General features: G+C 36.0%; 1 protein-coding gene across 1 annotated transcript; it reads left to right on the top strand.

The window, feature by feature from the left end:
* The first annotated feature begins 218 nt into the window (after window positions 1–218).
* On the top strand, window positions 219–23,138 carry LOC127833932 (eukaryotic translation initiation factor 2A-like). The gene is made up of 16 exons (XM_052359449.1): window positions 219–284; window positions 1,013–1,082; window positions 1,871–1,945; window positions 5,071–5,189; window positions 6,330–6,429; window positions 7,562–7,644; window positions 10,026–10,126; window positions 11,407–11,704; window positions 15,239–15,340; window positions 16,417–16,591; window positions 17,970–18,136; window positions 18,753–18,854; window positions 19,560–19,624; window positions 20,337–20,459; window positions 21,369–21,434; window positions 22,262–23,138. The coding sequence occupies exons 1-16, from the start codon at window positions 266–268 to the stop codon at window positions 22,322–22,324; spliced, it is 1,728 nt and encodes a 575-aa protein (XP_052215409.1). The 5' UTR covers window positions 219–265; the 3' UTR covers window positions 22,325–23,138.
* The last annotated feature ends 68 nt before the right edge of the window (window positions 23,139–23,206 follow it).

Below are 23,206 nucleotides of genomic sequence, written 5' to 3' on the forward strand. Positions count from 1 at the left end.
GTTTTGACAAGCTGTCACTTCTTAAGATGTTCCACGTAGAGAAAGCGTAATCAGGTCAACCGGAAATACGTACGCATAAATATAAACAAAATAGTTCTTAAACATAAACGTATTTTATATATATTGTTATTGTTGTGTATCAAACATATTAAACTTATACTACTTCAATACTTGTTATGTACGGCATAAACAATATTGTTAATAAAACAATATACATCTATTTTTGGATCTCAAAAGGACTACTTTTAGCGTATGAAAAATAAATATGGCGCTGCCCATCACATGTGAGATTGACAGTTTTATTAACAATTTTTGTATTCCAACACTTCACTATATGAAAGTATAAAAAAATGAAGTGACATTATAATAAGAATCAGTTTCAGTTTGTTTGAGAATCACATTAAAAAAAAATATCTAAAAATTCGTACCTTTACAATTTCGTACCCTTGTACTCACTAGCTTCCAGACATTTTCGACCCAATCAGTCGACTTCAAATTTAGACTAATATACTGACTGGGTATTTAGGATTCGATACATGCATTATAGACATATAACATTTTATTTGAATATACCTGCTTTGCAAAGTGCCGCTAGATGTGGGAAAACAAAAACACTGCGTTCAAAATCAAGTGACAAGGCGCTTTACTTTTAGTATAAGAATCAATCTACATTAAACAAGCCTTATAAAAATGCAAATTCTTGATAACAAGAACCAAAATCGAACCATGAAAAATCATTTCAATTAAATAAAATTGGTTTGAATTGTTTGTACCTACAGACATTTAGGCAAGATTGGTCATTGTTGACTGGTTTCCCCTGTTGGCTCGGGTACCACTTAAATGTACCCTGGGTACTCTTAAGAGTATATTCAAATGCACACTGGTTATGGAAAATATACTGAAACTATTTTTTTTCAATTTTGTCAATTTTCCAAAACATAAAAAGGTCCCTTACATACAAAAGCACATGTGGACATCCGGTCCACTCTTGACTCTGCACATGTTATTTCAGTGCGTGGGTCGGCAGGTATATGGATGATCAATGGACCGCCAAACATTGACAAGCCTCATGACTATCCCAGGTAAGCTGGTAACCAAGGTAGTCCATATAAACGTTCTCCCAGAGCCTTTGATAATTTTTGCTATGGCGGCTCTGGGACTCTCAGAACCTTTGGGTTATAAAGCTGAGAGTTGAATTATTGCAACTAGAAACCAAGGTCTACAATATGAAACATGGCTGCTTACCCATTATGTTGGCCAGATTAGTAATCAGCATTATTGGTTTTACAAAAATATGTTATGTCTTTTGACTAAGGTTTTGTGAAAAGGACTACTCCGTTTTCAAATTTGTGTGTGTGGAAATTTTAGCAGTCAATAATAATACTGACCAGAATTAGTTAGCTAGGACCAGAATTAGTTAGCTAGGATTTTTCTTTCTGTAAGCATAGATAAATGAGATACATTATTCATGATTACATTTGATTACATTTGTATGACCCCCGTAGGGTGGCATATAGCATTTGAACTGTCTGTCAGTCCGTCTGTCCGAAAACTTTAACATTTGCGTTAACTTTTGCAATATTGAAGATAGCAACTTGATATTTGGCATGCATGTGTATCTCATGGAGCTGCACATTTTGAGTGGTGAAAGGTCATGGTCATCCTTCAAGGTCATGGTAAAAAAACAAATCCAAGGGAAGTAACAAGCTATAAAGGGAGATAATTTCTATATATCATTTGGCAGGTACAGATCATTTTTACAAGGGAAGTAATATTTTTTAAAGGGATATAATAAAATTTTAAAAAATCAAAGCGGCCCAGTAGGGGGCATTGTGTTTCTGACAAACACATCTCTTGTTTTATTTTACAGGGAAACAAGTAGCCGATGTAAGGTGATGGTGTTCAGCAAAGATGGGGCAATGCTGGCATGGAGCAATGGTGACTGGTAAGATTCCAGCATGTCAGAAGTATCTCTCTTGGCTATAAACGAAAATTTTGAAATTCTTTTAACATTGTTTTTTTAGATGCCATTAGCTTACTCAGAAAATGGAGTCAGCTCAGCACACTTTTTAGTGGCCAAATGCCCGTTGGCTCCTGTTTATGCATTTTAGGGGAAGAATTCCTGTTGGGTCCTGTTTACACATTTTAGGGGCCACATGCCTATTGGCTCTTGTTTATCTGAATCCTTACTAAGTCAATTAATGCATTGTTATTGTAAGGCAGTCACTACATATCTTTATTTGCCGTACTCTTACACATGCAAGCAAATTGTCACATTTGTGTTATTGATTTTTACGCTTCCAAGCATTAAGAATTGCACTTGTCATTCAATATACTTGTATAAATTCGGAAGCTGTTGTTTTAAACTATTTTTAGCTCACCTGAGCACAATGTGCTCATGGTGAGCTTTTGTGATCGCCTTTTGTCCGTTGTCCGTTGTGCGACGTCAACATTTGCCTTGTTCACTTTCTAGAGGCCACATTTATTGTCCAATCTTCATGAAATTTGGTCAGAAGATTGGCTTTAATGATATCTTAGATAAGTTCAAAAATGGTTACGTTTGCTTGAAAAACATGGCTGCCAAGGGGCGGGGCATTTTTCCTAATATGGCTATAGCAAAATCTTGTTAACACTCTAGGGGCCACATTTATTGTCCGATCCTCATAAAACTTAGTAAGAAGATTCATCCTAATGATATCTTGGACGAGTTCGAAAATGATGTCGGTTGGTTGAAAAACATGGCCGCCAGGGGGCTGGCTATTTTTCCTAATATGGCTATAGTAAAACCTTGTTAACACTCTAGAGGCCACATTTATTTTCCGATCTTCATGAAACTAGCTCAGATGATTTGTCTCAATGATATCTTCGATTAGTTCAAAAATGGTAACCTTGGCTTGAAAAACATGGCTGCCAAGGGGCGGGGCATTTTTCCTTATATGGCTATATATGGCTATAGTAAAATCTTGTTAACTTTCTAGTTTGCTCAATCTTCATGAAATTTGGTCAGAACATTTGTTTCCTGTGTAGTAAAGTTTGGTTTTATTATGTCAATATTATGTGACATTAACTGTATTATGTAATTTTTCATAACACAGAATTTTCATAGTTAACATAACTGTTTTAGTCATTAACACTTATGATAAGCCTTTCAACTAAGAGATAACTGAAAGAAAGACAACATGTACATGATTTTGCAGTATATATGCAGTATTTATCTCCCTTGTTTAACCTGGTTCAGTAATCTATTTTTAGTTCTGCTCTGGAATTTGGGAAGATATTGATCATTGATAAATGCACTGTTCTGAGGGAAAATTGACTACTCTGCTATTGATCTTTTCTGAACTGTATAAAATAAGCTGTTTTGGCTGATTTAAACACCTCTTGGTGCTTTCTTGAAAAGTTAACAGCTCTTGAAAAAGGTTGGAATTTTGAAATAATTAAACTCTAAATTATTTTTAACACCAGCATCAAGACATTTTGGCATTATTTTCTAAATTATTCTTATTATTTAGATTATTTTTATTTGGCATTTTCTAAATTAGAAAGACTCTATTCTATTTCAATAACTTTAGTAAATTTTTCTTATTTTTACATTTGATTCACTGAAGTTTCCTAATCTCCATAAATATTGTTCTTTAGATTAAATTAGACCTATTTTGTAAACTAGATTTTTGAAGCACTTTCTAGACTAACAGTAACTTATATTTATATCAGTTTTTTTAACAGATTTTGAACTTCTTTTACATTCATTAAAGTATTTGCTGTATGTTGTTCATTTTTGTAACGATACTTAGATTCTTTAGACTTGGCTTGTACCTGTTCTTAATTTTCTGTCATTGTTCTTCATTTTCCGAGTTCTTGGAAAAAAAAAGAAGTTATTTTTGTTAAAGCTGTCTTGGTTTTTACTTATAAATTAAATTCTTTGAGTGTATTTAGGTGTCCCTGACTGAACGCCTTTAGTTAATTGAATTACAACCAGTCAGTATAGTCATCCTGACCTGAAAAAAGAGTTTGTCAAATAAATATTTCCGCATTACATAAGTGCTCACAGAGTTACATAACTTGTGACCGTCCTGTGACCGGTTCATTTGCGTAAGCGAAGGAGACCGCACTACCACACCTGGATAGGACAGTTGAGTTCGATAATGGTTTGGATTGGTAAAAAAAACATGGCCGCCAGGGGGGGTGTCTTTTTCCTTATATTTATATAGTAAAAAAGCTTGTGAACACTCTAGAAGTCACATGTTTTGCCTAATCATCATTGACTTTTGTCAAAACATTAGTTTTGTGATGTCTCGGACGAGTTTGAAAAGGTCATGATCAGTGAAAAAACATGGCCGCCAGGGAGTGGAGCAGTTTTCTTTATGTGTATATAGTGACAACATGTGAACAGTCTAGAAGACACATTTTTTTCCCAATCTTCATGAAATTTGGACATATCTTGGAAGAGTTAAAAAATGGTTCATATCTGTTAAAAAAACATGGCCACCATGGGGCCAATTGTTGTTCATTTTTCATGATACTTGGTTAGAACATTTGTTCCATTGATATCTTGGGCTACAAAGAACAGGTCATTTCTTTTTATCTCAGGTGAGCCACTTTGGGCCTTTCAGGCCCTCTTGTTTAACTACTGGTTGAATCACCTACAAACTTTTCTAGTTGAATGTTTATGTGTAGATGATGGTATGAAAAAGATTTTGGCTGTGACAATGTTTTACAAAATTTTGGCCCTTAGTGTGTGTTTCCAATGTAAAGTCGCCTGAAGCCTGTGTTTTCAATTCCTCTTTAACTAATAGGTGTATCCAACTCAAGCTTTCCATTAGAATAACCTTAATTTGTAAATGATGTAAATAATGGAATTTCAGCTGCGACTATTTGTTGCAGAATTACAGTCCTTTGTCTGTTTTTTTACCATATAATTGATAGTCTGTGCGGACTGCAAAGGCTAATCTGGAACGACACTTTACGAACATGCATTATGCCCAGTTTTCTCAGAACGCGACACAATTGATAAAAACAAATCAAGTGCATTCTGGTAAATATCTAAACATGAAAATGACTTGTTTTCAGCGTACAAATATTTGACGTGGCAGCCAACAAGGTATTGAAGGAGATTGATCGACCCAGAGCATCCCTGATGACATTTTCACCGAAAGGCACTTACTTGGTTATTTGGGAACTTTACACAGGTACAACTTAATATAACTCTGATTAATAGAACAGTTGAAAAGACATGCTTGTGTTGATGGCTGTTTTTTCTGGAAGAGATGCCAGATGAATAACCCTAACACATTGTCAGTATTTTCCAGTTGCTCCCGAGGTAAATCTGTATGTGTGTAAAATCAACATTGTCATGATGTTGTCACTGTAGTTTTGTTTTTTATGTCCACCACCCACTATAGTGGGGGACATATTGTTTTTGCCCTGTCTGTCTGTTGGTCTGTTTGCTCCAACTTTAACATTTGCAATAACTTTTTCAATATTCAAGATAGCAACTTGATATTTGGTATGCATGTGTATCTCATGGAGCTGCACATTTTGAGTGGTGAAAGGTCAAGGTCATCCTTCAAGGTCAGAGGTCAAATATATGTGGCCAAAATCACTCATTTTATGAATACTTTTGCAATATTGAAGATAGCAACTTGATATTTGGCATGCATGTGTATCTCATGGAGCCGCACATTTTGAGTGGTGAAAGGTCAAGTTCAAGGTCATCCTTCAAGGTAATTTTTTTTTTTTTTAATCAAAGCGGCGCAGAAAGGGACATAGTGTTTCTGACAAACACATTTCTTGTTTATATTGAGTATACACATACTTTTGAAGGAACATGTTCACAGTTTGGAAAAATGACTTTAAAAAAAAAATGTAATTGATTCACAAAAGCATTTGTGCATTATATTAGACAAGCAAAGTATCACTTCTTACAAAGCAAACTGTAAACAATATTGCTTTGTCTCTAAATAATCATCAATCAAAATCAGAAGAATAATAACTGGTTTTCATGTTTTTAAATGATAATGTGGAAAATACATGCATGACTTAAATGTTGTTTAAATACCATACATTTTCACTATCCTAAGTCGTAAAGTGGTAGCCTGCTTAAAAGAATCTCCTGTACTCTAAATATCCTACAAAGTATCCAGGGTATGAAAAATATGCTAAAAGTACCCTCCAGTATTGCCGGTTGCCTTTAAGCCTATTTTCCGTACCTCATGGGGTACAGTGTAGTATACTTAAAGAGTACTCAGGGGTACTACCCCTCAGTAGTACCTGAGCTGAAAACAACCAATTAAGCGGTTATAAGTCGTAATTTCTCTCTCCGTTGACAGTGGACAAGGCTACTCAGAATGGCCTGCCCAACCTCAGCATTTACGATGTGGCCAGTGGACAGTGCCTTAAAACTCTCATACAGAAGAAAGTCACACACTGGTATGTTACCTTGGCAGGGTATTGCTATGTAACCTTGACAGGGTACTGGAATGTAACCTTGGCAGGGTACTGGTATGTAACCTTGGAAGGGTACTGGTATGTAGCCTTGGCAGGCTGCCCACGTAGCAGGTTTAGCAAAGTGTTCATGTACATGTACCTTAAAAATACAAACCTCATGGTCTGTATTCACCAGCCCATCATATTCCTAGATTTTAGAAAAGAATGATCTTGAAAAAAATAATCTGAAAATGTTAATTTGTATTGAAAGAACGACATATTCATAGAAACTACGCTGTTCTTCCGAAGCTGCCCGAAGCCAATCTCGCATTTGCTGTAAATGTTGGGATATTGTAGCCAGATCATATGGAATACATTTATATTGTAGCACAAAAATAAAAACGAGCATTTTGTATCGCGTTAAATCATGTTACCAGACCACAATTAGCTTAGAAATTTTAGCTATTGCTATAAGGAACAATGATTTTAATGCCCCCCTTCGAAGAAGAGGGGGTATATTGTTTTGCTCATGTCTGTCTGTCGGTCCGTCCACCAGATGGTTTCCGGATGATTACTCAAGAACGCTTGGGCCTAGGATCATGAAACTTCATAGGTTCATTGATCATGACTAGCAGATGACCCCTAATAATTTTCAGGTCACTAGGTCAAAGGTCAAGGTCACAGTGACTCGGAATGGTAAAATGGTTTTCGGATGATAACTCAAGAATGCTTACACCTAGGATCATGAAACTTCATAGGGTCATTGATCATGACTGGCAGATGACCCCTATTAATTTTCAGGTCACTAGGTCAAAGGTCAAGGTCACAGTGACTCGAAACAGTAAAATGGTATCCTGATGATAACTCAAGAATAATTAGGCCTAGTATCATGAAACTTCATAGGTACATTGATCATGACTGGCAGATGACCCCTATTGATTTTCAGGTCACTAGGTCAAAGGTCAAGGTCACAGTGACAAAAAACATATTCACACAATGGCTGTCACTACAACTGACAGCCCATATGGGGGGCATGCATGTTTTACAAACAGCCCTTGTTTATGTGTTAATTTTTTGGAAATATTCGTTGATTTTCAGTGTTAATGGGCTTTTAACAGACTAATGTCTGTTCCAGGAATCCATTGTTTTCAGATGATGAAAAGATATGCTGTAGAAATGTCAACAATGAGCTTCATTTCTATGAAGATGGAAAGTTTGGTATGTAGGGCCCAATACTATAAACAGTCCCTCATGTTTTAGATGAACTCAGAAGATGAGATTTTTTTTAATTTCCACTCAGCTTTTTATTACGAATATCAGTCAGCTAACAAATCTCAAATGTCTTCTATATGAATTCACATATTCTTTCTCAAATGCATGAAATTATTACTATTGACATTATGAACAATGCCAGATAGGCAAAAGTATTAGTTTTGGAGTGATCCCTTCCTATATTAAAGATCAAAACTATAAATATTTGCAAAATTAACACTTTAAACCTAATTTGATTGTTATGCCCCCGGATCGAATGATCAGGGGTATATCGTTTTTGACCTGTCTGTCAGTCAGTCATTCATTCATTCATTCATTGTATGTGTGTCCCAAAACTTTAAACTTGGTCATAACTTTTGCAATATTGAATATAGCAACTTGATATTGGCATGCAAGTTTATCTCATGGAGCTACACATTTTGAGTGGTGAAAGGTCAAGGTCATCCTTCAAGGTCAAAGGTCAAATATATGGCTTCAAAGCGGCGCAATAGGGGGCATTGCGTTTCTGACAAACACATCTCTTGTTTTCTTATATGAGCTGACCAAAATAGAGTGGTTTTACAATCTTATAATTTGATGTCTCTGATTCAAAATAATTGTGAGGGATAACATTGTTCTAGAACTTTAGTTTACCTTTTGTTACTCTTTACATTTGACTGTGTTTCTGGTAGTAACGGCATATGATATATAACTTTATCCTATTACCTGATGACAATCGATAGTATAACAAGGATCGTATAAACATGAGCTTTATACTATCGCTATTTTTAGATCAGATTTGGGTTTTTCCAAAAATTGGAGAATCTGTTTTTGTCAACTACGGAAAAACTAAATCGTCAAAAAATGCCATATTTGACAGTTATTTATTGAAAATTGTGAGGAAATAATAGGATAAATAGAATATTATGTGAGTTTTGGATAAAGATCAAGTTTATCATGCTCGGCACGAACCATGTTAGCGCTCGGCAAGCCTCGCGCTACATCGGTTCTAAGCCTCGCATGATAAACTTGATCTTTGTCCAAAACTCACATAATATTCTCTATTTATAGCTTTAATAGTTTTCAGATACAATGCAACTATGCTGTCAAATATTTATAGAGATAAATTTGCACTACGCAGTGCATTTGGAACAAAAAATAAAACAAAATAAATCAACTAGTGTAGTTAAAATCAGTTGTCAGTATTTGTGTTTTGATTACTCAGGGAAGGTAAGTGAATGAAGTCTCAGATTATGTATGTAGGGGAGGGAACTGCAGAGCCTCCAATTATGTTTTAAGTGTAGAAAACTGACTAATATCTCAGCATTTTGTATTCAGGTGAAGGAACTAACACAATTTTCCCACAATGTATTTTTATTTAAATAATTTTTTAGCTCACCTGAGCACAACGTGCTCATGGTGAGCTTTTGTAATCGCCTTTTGTCCGTCGTGCGTTGTGCGGCGTCAACATTTGCCTTGTTAACTCTCTAGAGGCCACATTTATTGTCCAATTTTCATGAAATTTGGTCAGAAGATTGGTCTCAATGATATCTTGGATGAGTTCGAAAATGGCAACATTTGCTTGAAGAACATGGCTGCCAAGGGGCAGGGCATTTTTCCTTATATGGCTATAGTAAAATCTTGTTAACGCTCTAGAGGCCACATTTATTGTCCAGTCTTCATGAAATTTGGTCAGAAGATTGGTCTCAATGATATCTTAGATGAATTTGAAAAGAATTATGTTTGCTTGAAAAACATGGCTTCCAAGGGGCGGGGCATATTTCCTCATATGGCTATAGTAAAATCGTGTTAACACTCCAGAGACCACATTTACTGTCCTATCTTCATGAAACTTGGTCAGAAGATTCATCCCGATAATATCTTGGACGAGTTTAAAAATGATGCCGGTTGGTTGAAAAACATGGATGCATTTTTCCTTAAATGGCTATAGTAAAACCTTGTTAACACTCTAGAGGCCACATTTATTTTCCGATCTTCATGAAACTTGGTCAGAAGATTTGTTCCAATAATATCTTGTTATCTCAGGTGAGCGACTTTGGGCCTTTCTGGCCCTCTTGTTTAATGGAGGTAACTTACTAAAGTCCCCATTATTGTATAGAGGGGAGGTAACTGACTTAAGCCTCCATTATTGTATAGAGGGGAGGTAACTGACTTAAGTCTCCATTATTGTATAGAGGGGAGTAACTGACTTAAGTCTCTATTATCGCATAGAGGGGAGGTAACTGACTTTAGTCTCAATTATTGTATAGAGGGGAGGTAACTGACTTAAGCCTCCATTATTGTATAGCGGGGAGGTATCTGACTTAAGTCTCCCGTTTAATTTTCAGATGAAATCAAGACAAAGCTTCACCTTCAGAAGGTGACAGGCTACAGCCTCTCTGGAGCTGGACCACCGTACATGGTGGCAGGATATGTGCCTGGGGGAAAGGTGAGGAACTAATATACTAGTACAGTTACCATTTGAAACAAACAAACAAAGAAACAAAATTCAGTTTTTGACATTATCATTACTTTTTAGCCGTTACAAACCAATACCATGTCACAAAATACATCCAAAACAAGGTGTAATATAATGAAAATGAGAGCATAATGTACCAGTACCAACTAAACAGAAACTTGTAACAAATATTCAGTTTTTGTCATTAACATTACTCTTAAGCTGTTAAGGACCAATACCATGTCATTAAATACATCCAAAATGAGGGGTAGTATAATTGAAATGAGAGCATAGTGTACCAGTACCATTTAAACAGAAACTTATAACAAAATTTTCAATTTGTGCCATAATCATTATTTTAAGCAACTTTGAACTTTGTCTCAAAATGCCATTCAAAATGTTGTATACATGTAGTTGAAATGGGATCATAGCATTTTGCATGTTTGCAAATTTTAAAACTCCTTCAAAAAGTCTTTGTATTTAGCTTACACCATAACATGTTTTGTTTAGTGATCAAGATTTATTATTATAAGTTAAGTTTAACAGTTTTTAGTGTCAATATGATTGGAATTGGTTCTTTATGTTGCAGTATGTCAAGGTTTACCAATTTCGGAAGAAATCAAATACTTTTGCAGCATTTTAGAATTATTTTTGTGTCCCCCACCCACTATAGTGGGGGACATATTGTTTTTGCCCTGTCTGTCTGTTGGTCTGTTTGCTCCAACTTTAACATTTGCAATAACTTTTTCAATATTCAAGATAGCAGCTTGCATGATATTTGGTATGCATGTGTATCTCATGGAGCTGCACATTTTGAGTGGTGAAAGGTCAAGGTCATCCTTCAAGGTCAGAGGTCAAATATATGTGGCCGAAATCGCTCATTTTATGAATACTTTTGCAATATCGAAGATAGCATCTTGATATTTGGCATGCATGTGTATCTCATGGAGCCACACATTTTGAGTGGTGAAAGGTCAAGGTCATCCTTCAAGGTCAAAGGTCAACAAAAAAATCAAAGCGGCGCAGAAGGGGACAGTATTTCTGACAAACAAATGCTGCACATTTTGAGTGGTGAAAGGTCAAGGTCATCCTTCAAGGTCAAAGGTCAAAAAAAAGAAAAAAAAATCAAAGCGGCGCAGAAGGGGACATAGTCTTTCTGACAAACACATTTCTTGTTTTAATAAGATGTTTGTTTTCATCCTGTCAAAGAAATATTGTGCTTTAGATTTTATCGAAAATGTATATTTGATAATTTATTTTATTGATCATAGGGTCAGCCATGCTTTGTGAGGGTTTACAAATACCCAAACTTTGGGGGCCCCAATGCGGCAGTGGCCAACCGGACATTTTTCAAGGCAGACAAAGTTGAGATGCTGTGGAACAAGGCGGGCACAGCCATGTTGCTACTGACGACCACGGACACCTCAGAGTCCAGTTACTATGGCGACCAAGGCCTTCACTACCTCGGAAGTAACGGTGAGAGCAGCCTTGTGCATCTTGGGAAGAACGGGCCGGTATACCACATCGAGTGGAGCCCAAAGAGCACTGAGTTCTGTGTCGTGTATGGATGTATCCTTGCTCTATTGTCCATCTTGGTGCAATTGATAAACAATTTAGCATCGTTTTGGGAAAACTGGGTTTAATGCATGTGGCTTAACTGTGCCTAAGAAGAGACTTCCTTTTAATTAAAAATTTAATAAAAGTGTCTGTGTCATCCCTGGGGACACTTTAAGCACATGCAGTTAGTCCAGTTGTCCAAGAACAAGGCTAAATTGAATCATGGTTAATATGTTTACCTACATGGATTTGATTATATTGGGAAGAATGGGCCCACGTACCACATTGGGTAGAGCCAGAAGAGCACAGAGTTCTGTGTGGTATGGATTATCCTTGCAAGGCTTACTCCGCCATTTGCCGAATTTGCTAATGGCAATAAGAAAATTTGGCTAAAGCAACTTTTATTTGGCTACAATATTTTCTTCATAATCACCCATAAAAGATAACAAATAATAAGTCTTCAGACGCAAAAAGGCAAACTTTGCTACAGAAAATTTTAGGCTAGGGGAGCCCTGTCATTGATCTTTTCCATCTGGGTGCAGGTGATAAAAAACAATATTATGTTTAATATGTTAACATACAGGGTTTTTGTGCTCCCCCAAAATTTATTTTTGGGGGAGCATATAGTCGCCGCTTCGTCTGTCCGTCCATGTGTCCATGCACAATTTTTGTCAGGGCTATTTCTCAGCAACTAATGACCGGAATTCGATGAAACTTTATGGGAAGCTTCACTACCAAAAGGAGATGTGCATATTATCAGCGGGTTCTGGTCGGATGATTTTTCACAGAGTTATGGCCGTTTGAAATTTTCCATTAACTGTACATATAGTGCAATTCTTGTCTGGGCTATTTCTCAGCAACCAATGACCGGAATTCAATGAAACTTTATGGGAAGCTTGACTACCAAGAGGAGATGTGCATATTATCAGCAAGTTCTGGTCGGATGATTATTCACAGAGTTATGGCCCTTTGAAATTTTCCATTAACTGTACATAAAGTGCAATTCTTGTCCGTGCTACTTCTCAGCAACTAATGACTGGAATTCAATGAAACTTTATGCGAAGCTTCACTACCAAGAGGAGATGTGCATATTATCAGCGGGTTCTGGTCGGATGATTTTTCACAGAGTTCTAGCCCTTTGAAATTTTCCATTAACTGTGCATATAGTGCAATTCTTGTCTGGGCTATTTCTCAGCAACTAATGACTGGAATTCAATGAAACTTTATGGGAAGCTTCACTACCAAGAGGAGATGTGCATATTATCAGCGGGTTCTGGTCGGATGATTTTTAACCAGGTTTTTTAACCAGGTTTTTAACCAGGTTTTCCGAGGGAAAAAACTGGTTATTAGATTGGCGAATGCGGGCGGGCTGGCTGGCTGGCTGGCTGGCGGGCGGGCGGAACAAGCTTGTCCGGGCCATAACTATGTCGTTCATTGTCAGATTTTAAAATCATTTGGCACATTTGTTCACCATCATTGGACGGTGTGTCGCGCGAAATAATTACGTCAATATCTCCAAGGTCAAGGTCACACTTTGAGTTCAAAGGTCAAAAATGGCCATAAATGAGCTTGTCCTGGCCATAACTATGTCATTCATTGTGAGATTTTAAAATCATTTGGCACATTTGTTCACCATCATGGGACGGTGTGTCGCACGAAAGAATCACGTCAATATCTCCAATGTCAAGGTCGCCACGACTAAAAATATTTATTTTTTTTAAACAAACTTACAAAGGGGGTTAATTTTGTTTGTTCATTTCAAAAGTTCAGTTTGAGTTTTCTCCCTTTATCAGATTTTTTTTTCACAATGAAAACCTGGTTTTGTGACAATTTTGTCCCTTGTTCACATAGTTATGGCCCTTTGAAATTCTCTATAAAAAAATTCTTGTCCCCCCAACTTCTGTGCCCTCAATACATTTCCTTTTATCTCAATATATAGTGCAATATTGTGACAAAAAAAACTTTGGGGATCATCACCCATCTCAGACGGTTTCTTGTTTAGAGAGTTATGGCCCTTTGAAATTTTTAAGTTGCTAAACCATCCATCGTATTATTTTGTACAAAGTTATGCCCCTCAAGACGTTTCCTTTTATCTGAATATATAGTGCATTATTGTGACAAAAAAACCTTTGGGGAGCATCACCCGTCTCCGACGGTTTCTTGTGTGATAATCTTTTGATAAGGTCTGTCTACCATGTTGAGTGCTCCATATGAAGGAGTTCTGTGTGGTCAATAGCTGTCCTTGGTCCATCTGGGTCCGGTTAATTAATAATTTAATTATGAGTTAAAGCTAACTATGGTTAATGTGTTAAAATACATAGTTTGATAATCCTCTGCAAATTATCACACTGTCAATAATAAGAACAAGTATTAAATAGTTCTGCCTACCGTAACTTTTGAGGAGGGTTTATAACTTTATCCCATTATTAAAGAATGGATAATTTGTCTCAAAACTAAAACCTTCCTTAATTAAACTCATGGGTAAAATTTTCAGCAATTGGGTCTTGGACCCACATTCTAAAACCTCCTTACAGAAATCTATAAAATTTCTTAAATTGATGAACATTTATGTCCCCCACCACTTATAGTGGGGGACATATTGTTTTTGCCCTGTCTGTTGGTTGGTTGGTTTGTGTGTTTGTTTGCTCCAACTTTAACATTTGCCATTACTTTTGCAATATTGAAGATTGCAACTTGATATTTGGCATGCATGTGTATCTCATGGAGCTGCACATTTTGAGTGGTGAAAGGTCAAGGTCATCCATCAAGGTCAAAGGTAAAAAAACAATCAAAGCGGCGCAGAAGGGGACATAGGGTTTCTGACAAACACAGTTCTTGTTTTATTTTTTTTGGCTGCATTGAAGTCTTCATAGTAATACATGTATAGAATAACATGTAGTCCAAAGGATCATACTGCACTAGAAATTGAAAAAAGTCAGGCTATTATTTGTTTATGTCCAGGGGCCCAAATAACATTTCACCAGCCCCAGAATGTTTTTAATGTTAAAACACCTTGATACAAAATATTTGGACACTAATCATTTGATTTTATATGATAAAAGTTTGATTTGAAGTATCACCTATGTGAAACTAAGGTTACAATTTCCCCTTGGAGTTTTCCTGCATAATGTATAATTTGAATAAATAATACAAGTACAAGATTTAAATTGATAAGATTATCATCATTAAATGATAAAGCATACATTTTGCATTTGTTGAATGTTATGTTAGAATTATTAGCTTTTGTTAGTTTTGGTTTTTCATTATTAATTTTTTTTTCAGTTAATGTAGACAACTTGGCAGTCTTGTGTTTGTTTTTGATGCCTCTATACATGATGTGTACTTTCTGTGAAAGGCAAATAATGTATTTCTGCATTTTACAAGTATTGCAGGACTGGTAAATGCTTTACAATATGAAATTTATTTTCCTCGCATATGTTTTTAATGCTTAGGAATTCTGCCTCTCTAGTGTTTTAGAAGTTTCTAAGTATCGAAATGTATTTATATTTTTTAAACGCTGGTCAATGACCTTAACTTGTGTGCCAGTTATGCCAGCAAAAGCCACCATATACAATATGAAGACAGAACCTGTATTTGACTTTGGCACAGGGCCAAGGAACTTTGGCTTCTACAATCCTCAAGGAAGCAATATCCTTTGAAGTAAATGAGAAGATTCACCATGTTCAAAATAAATAATCTAGTGAATTACATCAAGGGCAGCTTAGTGAGATAAAAAATATACACACAAATCTTTTTATGCATTCATTTAAAGCCTTAAGTGGCTTTATATCAACATTCTTTTCATATGTATTACACCTTGCATTCAAATTATGATGTATGTGGTAAAAAATGTTGACGTATTTTAATTTCTAACTTAAATTTAATATTTGTTTGATTATCTTGTTAAGATGGCCCACTCACCAAAAATTTAAACATTGTAGTTTCCAATTTACATCTTACTGACAAAATACAAAAGCACACACCAGTGTCAATCTCACATTGAAATCAAAAGTTAAGTAAGCTAAATTCTGATCTTAACTCATTGGTAATAAGAACATTTATTAACCAGCCTATATGAAAGTGAACAAAGTAAAAAAAAATCACACGCAGGAAAAGTATGAGATCATGAACTTAATGCAAGGGAGCAATCACATAACAGTCTCTTCACAATCGGCAAAGAAAGTATTCAAGTGATCAATTGCGTAACACTTTGACAAACCACAAAAGTACTAGACACAGCAAAAAAACATGTTAACAAACACACACACAAATCTAGCATGGGGACACTTTCTTAGAACGATCAGTGCAAAGAGTTGTTAGTTTAAACTTTTATTGAGCTTCGAACATCATACTTGGCTCGGAGATTAAAATTGGCAATCTGATGAGCAACTCCAGCCCAAAACTCACATGCAAATTTCCGTCTCTGCTTCTGTGAAAACAATACTTATTGGCCACTAAATGCTGTGGATGATTGTGGGTCTTCTCAAAACGCAAATCAAATGTCCAACAACTGTTTAAGACCAAAGGGTTAGATCAGACAACGTTTAAAAAAATGATCAGACGGAAATGCCAGATTTTATTAGTACACAAAATTTCATGTTAATGAAAATAAATAAATCTTCAGTTTTACACCTTTTAACCATACACACTTTCATTTATCCACAAAACTTGTCATTGAAAATAACTGAAACAAGTACGGTATAACACAACTTAACCCCTCGTACTTCTTTGCCTGTGCGGCTTCGGGAATCTCCGTGGAAACATGGAATTCTGGGACGTGAAACAGAAGAAGCTGATTTGCCAGACGCAGTCGCAGGACACCACCAGCTTTCAGTGGTGCGCAGACGGTGAGCACATACTGACTGCCACCACAGCGCCGCGGTTAAGGGTTGGCAACGGGTAGGTTGGGTGACTTTTAAAGCCTTGTTCTGGGAAAACGGGGCCTAAAGCATGTGTGCAAAGTGTCTTCCCAAATAACACTCTCTCCGCCTAAACTGGATTTTTGTTTAGAAGAGACTTCATATAATTGGAAAATTCCATAAAACGTGCGGAAAGTGTCGTCCCAGATTAGCCTGTGCAGTCTGCACAGGCTAATCAGGGAGGACACTTTCCGCTTTTATGACATTTTTCGTTTAAATGAAGTCTCTTCTTAGCAAAAATCCAATTTAGGCGGAAAGTGTCGTCCCTGATTAGCCTGTGCAGACTGCACAGGCTAATCTGGGACGACACTTTATGCACATGTATTAGGTCCAGTTTGCCCAGAAGGAGGCTCATGCGAAATGGCAGACTGAAAATAGCAAAATGTGTTTTGTATATGGATTATACCAGTACTTTTTTGTGCCCACACTTTAAGAGGAGGTGCATATGGATTTGTCTTTTTCTATCAGTCCATCCATACTTTTTTAGCTTGATTATTCACAAGCTATACTACTAAACCAAATGTATGTGTCTATGTAATTGCTCTGGTTAAGGTAAATGTGCTACATCTGGATATCACTATATCTACTACAGGTATTTAATAACAATTTTAGACGTGTTTGGCGTCATATTGTAAGGTAACTGACCAATGTCCATAACTCTGATCTGCAATTTAACAGAATTATGCCCTTTTTTGTACTTTTATAAAAAAAAAATGGTTAACGTTCAACATCTCTGTATCACTGTTTTATTCTACAGGTATTCAATTAAAACTTCACACATATATTCCATAACTCTTGCCTCCAATTTAGCTGAATTGTGTCCCTTGTTTTGCTTAGAAAAATTAGATTAACGTCTGGGTGCAACTGCTCCATATCTCTTTATCTTATACAGATATTAAAATAAAACTTTACATTTGTTGAGAACATTGACTGACCCTATAAATGTGTTAAGCTCTTTAGCTGCATTATGCCCTCTTTCGTACCTAATAAAATCTGGTACATGTGTTAGTGCAAGATGAAATGTATGTTATGGTTTGTGTGCAACAAGTACATATCTATATGCTTACTATACTTACTTCACACATACAAGTTCACAGACCAAGACCCATAATTCTGCTATTAACTTTTCAAGTTCAAGTATATCTTTGTGTTCAGCAACCTCTTTCTCTAGCAGACATGTAGATCTGGCGTCAATAATAGTGGAAATCGCCATCCCTGATTAGCCTGTGCAGACTGCACGGGCTTATCTTGGACAACACTTTAGGCACATGCATTGAGCACATTTTCCCCAGAATGAGGCTCAATTAAAGATCCCTAACTGGGAATGTCACAGTAATTTGACATGTGTTGGACTTCAGGTACCGTATCTGGCACTACACTGGGGCCATGTTGGAGGAGAAACATGTCGGCAAGGGGGAGGAACTCTGGGAGGCCTTTTGGTGCCCGGCACCCTTGGAACGGTTCCCGGAGAAACCCATAAGCTACCGTCAGGTGCCCTCTGAGAAACCTGCACCACCCCCAGTGTGTAGGTTGAAAAGTTGATGAATGCATTAATATGCACTGTATAAGACTTTTGGGGGTATATTTGTTGTTTATGTTGGTGAGCTTGTTGACCACCAAAGTTAATTTTTTCAGAGTCAAGCAATTTTAAACTGATCTTTACCAAACTTCATGGAAATGTGTCCTAAAATATTACTGCCAAGTCCAAATATAAGCCTACTTGCCGCAGGAAATGTTGAGTTATAGCGCTTGAATGATATGAACATTTCTGTTGAACAGTTGCCGCCCGATATATCAAACAGTTGTCATCAGGTCGGTCCTCACCACAATTGATAACATATCTCTAGATTCATTTAAAGTAAAACTTTAGATGGGAATAATGGTTTTACAAGCACCTATTTATCAATACATAAAGAGTTTTTCAAATTTAAGAAATTAAGAATTTCTAATTCGTTATCTGTATGGACCTTGGGTTTACCGGAATACTGAGCCCAGGGAAGGAAGTAGTATTAAAATATAGCTGTGACTTGTTTTAGGAGTTTTTTCACAGAAATTGATGTCGAATGTATTCCGAATTTTTTTGTTAACTTCAGAAGATGTATGTCATATGCATGTAGACTATATTTTGACTCACTTTTTAGCAACACAGCAAACGTATGTCCCTCCATCCATGCGAGGAAAGACAAACTTGCCTTCCACCAAACTGCACGAGTATGAACCACCGTCCAATCAGAAAAAACAAGGTCAGCAACCATACATTTAACTCTTTCCCACTTAGAAGCAAAGTGAAAATTGATATGTGCAAACAGCATAAAACCAAAACAGCCTGCGAGTTATTCGCAGTCTGTTCAGGTTTTATGCTGTTTGCTGCTCATCAGTATCTAAGGGTGTGAAATGAAGCCTTGAATCTAGTAAGAAAGGCATGGGACTACAAATGCGTCAAAATACGTATATAAGTGGTGAAGTGTTAATTTATAATATTGCTTTAGTATACACTTGTTTATATTTAAAAGGTAGTAACCTGAAATCTCATGAAAAGTTGATGATCCGATTTGAAGTAATGTATTCTATATTTAGATCCTTATAGAGCCCCATGAAAACTTTCTTTATGCAAATGACCCGAGCTTTGTTTGAAAGGGGTTTATTGCGTATATTGTCATCCCAGATTAGCCTGTGCAGTCATTAAAGAGAGAAAATATTGTAAAGGCTTTCCGTCTAAACTGGATTTTTGCTAAGAAGAGACTTTATTTTTCAAAAAATATCATAAAAGCGGAAAGTAAAGTCCCTGATTAGCCTGTACGGACTACACAGGGTATTCTGGGACAACACATTACGCACATGCATTAAACCCCCTTTTCGCAGAGCACGGCTCATATGGTTGTTTCACAAGGACTGGATATAAAAGGTACATCTATGTCTTTCAGTTCATTTTCGTTTGCCTCCTATAGATCCCAGTATGCCAGTGAGCAAAAACAAGAAGAAGAAGGAAGCAAAGAAAAACAGAGAAGCTGAGGTTTGTTTATAAAAAGAATAATTGCACAATATTGTTATACGAAGTGTTCTGTATCCGGGAAAATGTAAAATGTCCACCATTCACAGAGAACGAGGTGAGAGTTTATTACTTTGTTATTCACTGATATCATTATTTAACAGAATTTTGCAAAAGTTGAAATTCCTGGGTTATTACCGGTAGATTAAGGTATGGCAGGTAAGAGATGTCAAACAGGGGGTTTCTAGATAATAAAATTAGTTTGCATTGACCAGTCTTGATGAAACTTTGTACATAGCAGACTTGCATGGAGAGCTAGATTTGGATTGTATTAACCCTCTGCATGCTGGGAAATTTGTCGTCTGCTAAAATCTCGTCTGCTGAACTTCTAAAATAAACATTTTCTTCGATTTTTTTTCAAAGAATACTATCAGAATAGCAAACAGTTTGGATCCTGATGAGACGCCACGTTTTGGATCAAAACTGTTTGCAAAGGCCTTAAAAATTCAGTTCCAGCAATGAAAGAGTTAAAGGTGTGTTGGTGCAAGGTCTGGACCACTTTTACAACAAATAGAAAATCTCAAAGTCAAAAGCTTGAATTGACGTCAAAGGTCAAAATACAAAAAAAGTTATTGTCGAACTTGTACATATGTGTAAAAGAAGTACGTATTGGGGTATTGATCCCTTATCAGTGACAGGTCTAGTTACATGTATAATAAACTTCCCATATCAACAGAAAGCGGCTAGTGGTGGCAATGAAGCTGCCTCCATGGTAACGAGTGCAGCCAGTGCTCCCAGTGTCCCAATGCCTTCCACGGGTGACCCAGAAAAAGACAAGAAGATTCGTAATCTCATGAAGGTGCGACATTTCATAACAAAATTCAGTGTTCATATGAAAATAGAAAATATTATTCTTCTTAACATGGTAATTATGCAAAAGGTGAAAAAAAAGATCCATAATTACATTTCATTTGATCATTAGGAGTGCCATTTAAAGAAAACAATAAGATATTTACTTTGTTGTGATTTACCCAATATAGAAAAGCTCTGGTATAAACTGTCGCACATAATAATGTAAGCATTGATTTTCACTGTGTTATTGAATTTTTTTAGTATTATTACCTGGTAAGTGTTTTTTCTGTGTTTACTTATTAAAAACAAAAAGATATAGTATTAATTCAAAGTTTTAAATGAAGATTTTTCAATGAAAACTCATTGGCTCAAAATAAAAATTTGAACCAATTGCAAGAAGCAACTGCATGTTTTCTAATTATTGTCAATTCTATATAACACAATCCAAATATTTTCCATAATATAAACCAGCATAATTATCAATGACTTCAGGTAAAATGTGTGGATGGCATGTACTGCAGTACAATGTGAACGTTTCATATGGATACATGTATGAAGTATGGTCCCAGATTAACCTGTGCATTCCAAACAAGCTAATATTGGATGACATATTTAGATGACATTTTTATGCCCCCGGATCGAATTATTGGGGGTATATTGTTTTTGGCTTGTTTGTCTGTCATTCTGTCTCCATACTTTAACCTTGGTTAAACTTTTGCAATAATGAATAACTTTTGCAATATTGAAGAAAGCAACTTGATATTTGGCATGCATGTGTATCTCATGGAGCTGCACATTTTGAGTGGTGAAAGGTCAAGGTCATCCTTCAAGGTCAAAGGTCAAATATATGGCTTCAAATCGGCGCAATAGGGGGCATTGTGTTTCTGACAAACACATCTTTTGTTCGGTTTTTCAGAAACTGCAGGCCATAGAAGTGCTGAAGGAACAGCAGAAGACAGGCAAGCAGTTGGAACTCAACCAGGTAAGATGGGGACCATAAGCTGCTTTTCTGTACTCTGAAATCAATAACTGTTTTCCTTTAGAATAATCGTACACCATGAGTGTCCATTCAAACACTACCATTGTTTTCCTGAAAAAATAATTTAATCAGGCTATTTTCAGTTTGTTTTCGTCAAATTCCATTAAATGAGGCTGTTTTGTGTGTACCGGTATTTTCCAAAACTTAGACTATTTTAAATAAGTATTCCATATTCCCGAAAATGCGGACATTTTAAGTTTGTTGTCCCATATGTTCTGTAGGATATTTTCAGTTTTTCTTTTTAGAAATTTTCTTTAATGAAGCTATTGTTCACCCCACCCTCCCCTACCCAAAAAGAGGGCTAATAACTAACCCTGTATTGGGATCAATCTTTACGGGATTCTTATTAACTATAGTGAAATTGTGTAAATCAGTTGAACATACCGGTAGGTACACACTGATTATGTTATGTCTTTTCATGCCCCCGGTAGGGTGGCAAATAGCAGTTGAACTGTCCGTCAGTCTGTGTGTCCATCCGAAAACTTTAACATTTCCCATAACTTTTGCTATATTGAAAATAGAATCTTGATATTTGGCATGCATGTGTATCTCATGGAGCTGGACATTTTGAGTGGTGAAAGGTCAAGGTCATCCTTCAAGGTCAAAGGTCAAATATATGGCTTCAAAGCAGAGCAGTAGGTGGCATTGTGTTTCTGACAAACACATCTCTTGTTACAATAAATATTTTAGATTTATTTTGCTCTGGACAAGTTCTACTACACATCCATGGTGCTATATTACTTTATTTAAAGTTCTTTGACTCTTTTCAGTTAACAAAGATGAAGACTGAAGACGCCTTGCTGGCTGAACTGAAGGCACTGGAGATTAGCTGAGACTAGAGGGATTTAGTTTCCATGCCAAAATATTGAAAAGTGCTAAATGTTATAACATACATGTAAAGTCTTTTGTTGGTTACATGTAAAGTGCTGTGCAATGTGTGGCCTTTTTTATAGCATTAACAGCTTTTATTTGGTTAATGATTTGTGTTCAAATTGTATTGACAGTGTTTTTTTGTGCAAACAAATACTTTAAAATTGAGAATAAAAATTATTTCAATATTATGTTTACCTAGGTTAAACTTAACAACTGGATTACAAAATTAACTTTATGTTGAATTTTTTGTTTAATTATTTTATTTTTGGAAAGATTAATTGGGAATTTCTAGCAGTAATTAGGAAAAATACATACTTTTTGAGATTGGTGATGAGGCCTAATTTGGACCAAAAAACAACGCTGGTTGATTATATGCTTTAGACTACTGGTAGGTAGGAAAACTCTCCAATATTTAAAACTCTAAAAAAAAATAGCGTTTTTCAACGTACATTGTGTGTGTTTATTAGATAAAAACTAATACCTTCTTTTGATTGCAATATTTTATAAAGCATACATGTATTTGTTCTCCTTTAAAATTCTTCATAAAATAATTGTTACATATATTTAAATTGATAAATTACTGGTAATACACAGGTAACACATTTCTGTCAGTCTGGTAGCATACATCAACTTTATGTATTCATGCTTAGCTTTTGTTTACCCAGTTTTAGGATAAATGTTCAGAGGATGTTAGCAAGGGATAAATGTGTACCAAAATCAGGTTATTTGTGCATTGAAAAAGGTCTGTGATCATTCAATAAACTACATGTTGAATTGTGTCTTGTTGTTATTACAGAAAACTCAAGAATTGATCATGAAACCTTTGGACCTGAAAAAATATG

Source organism: Dreissena polymorpha, chromosome 6 (assembly GCF_020536995.1).
Source record: "Dreissena polymorpha isolate Duluth1 chromosome 6, UMN_Dpol_1.0, whole genome shotgun sequence".
NCBI classification, from domain to species: domain Eukaryota; kingdom Metazoa; phylum Mollusca; class Bivalvia; order Myida; family Dreissenidae; genus Dreissena; species Dreissena polymorpha.

Coding starts and splice junctions, on each gene's coding strand:
- LOC127833932 (XM_052359449.1), top strand. Junction 7,645..10,025: donor CTATGAAGATGGAAAGTTTG/GTATGTAGGGCC, acceptor TTTAATTTTCAG/ATGAAATCAAGACAAAGCTT. Junction 15,341..16,416: donor CTACAATCCTCAAGGAAGCA/ATATCCTTTGAA, acceptor AACCCCTCGTAC/TTCTTTGCCTGTGCGGCTTC.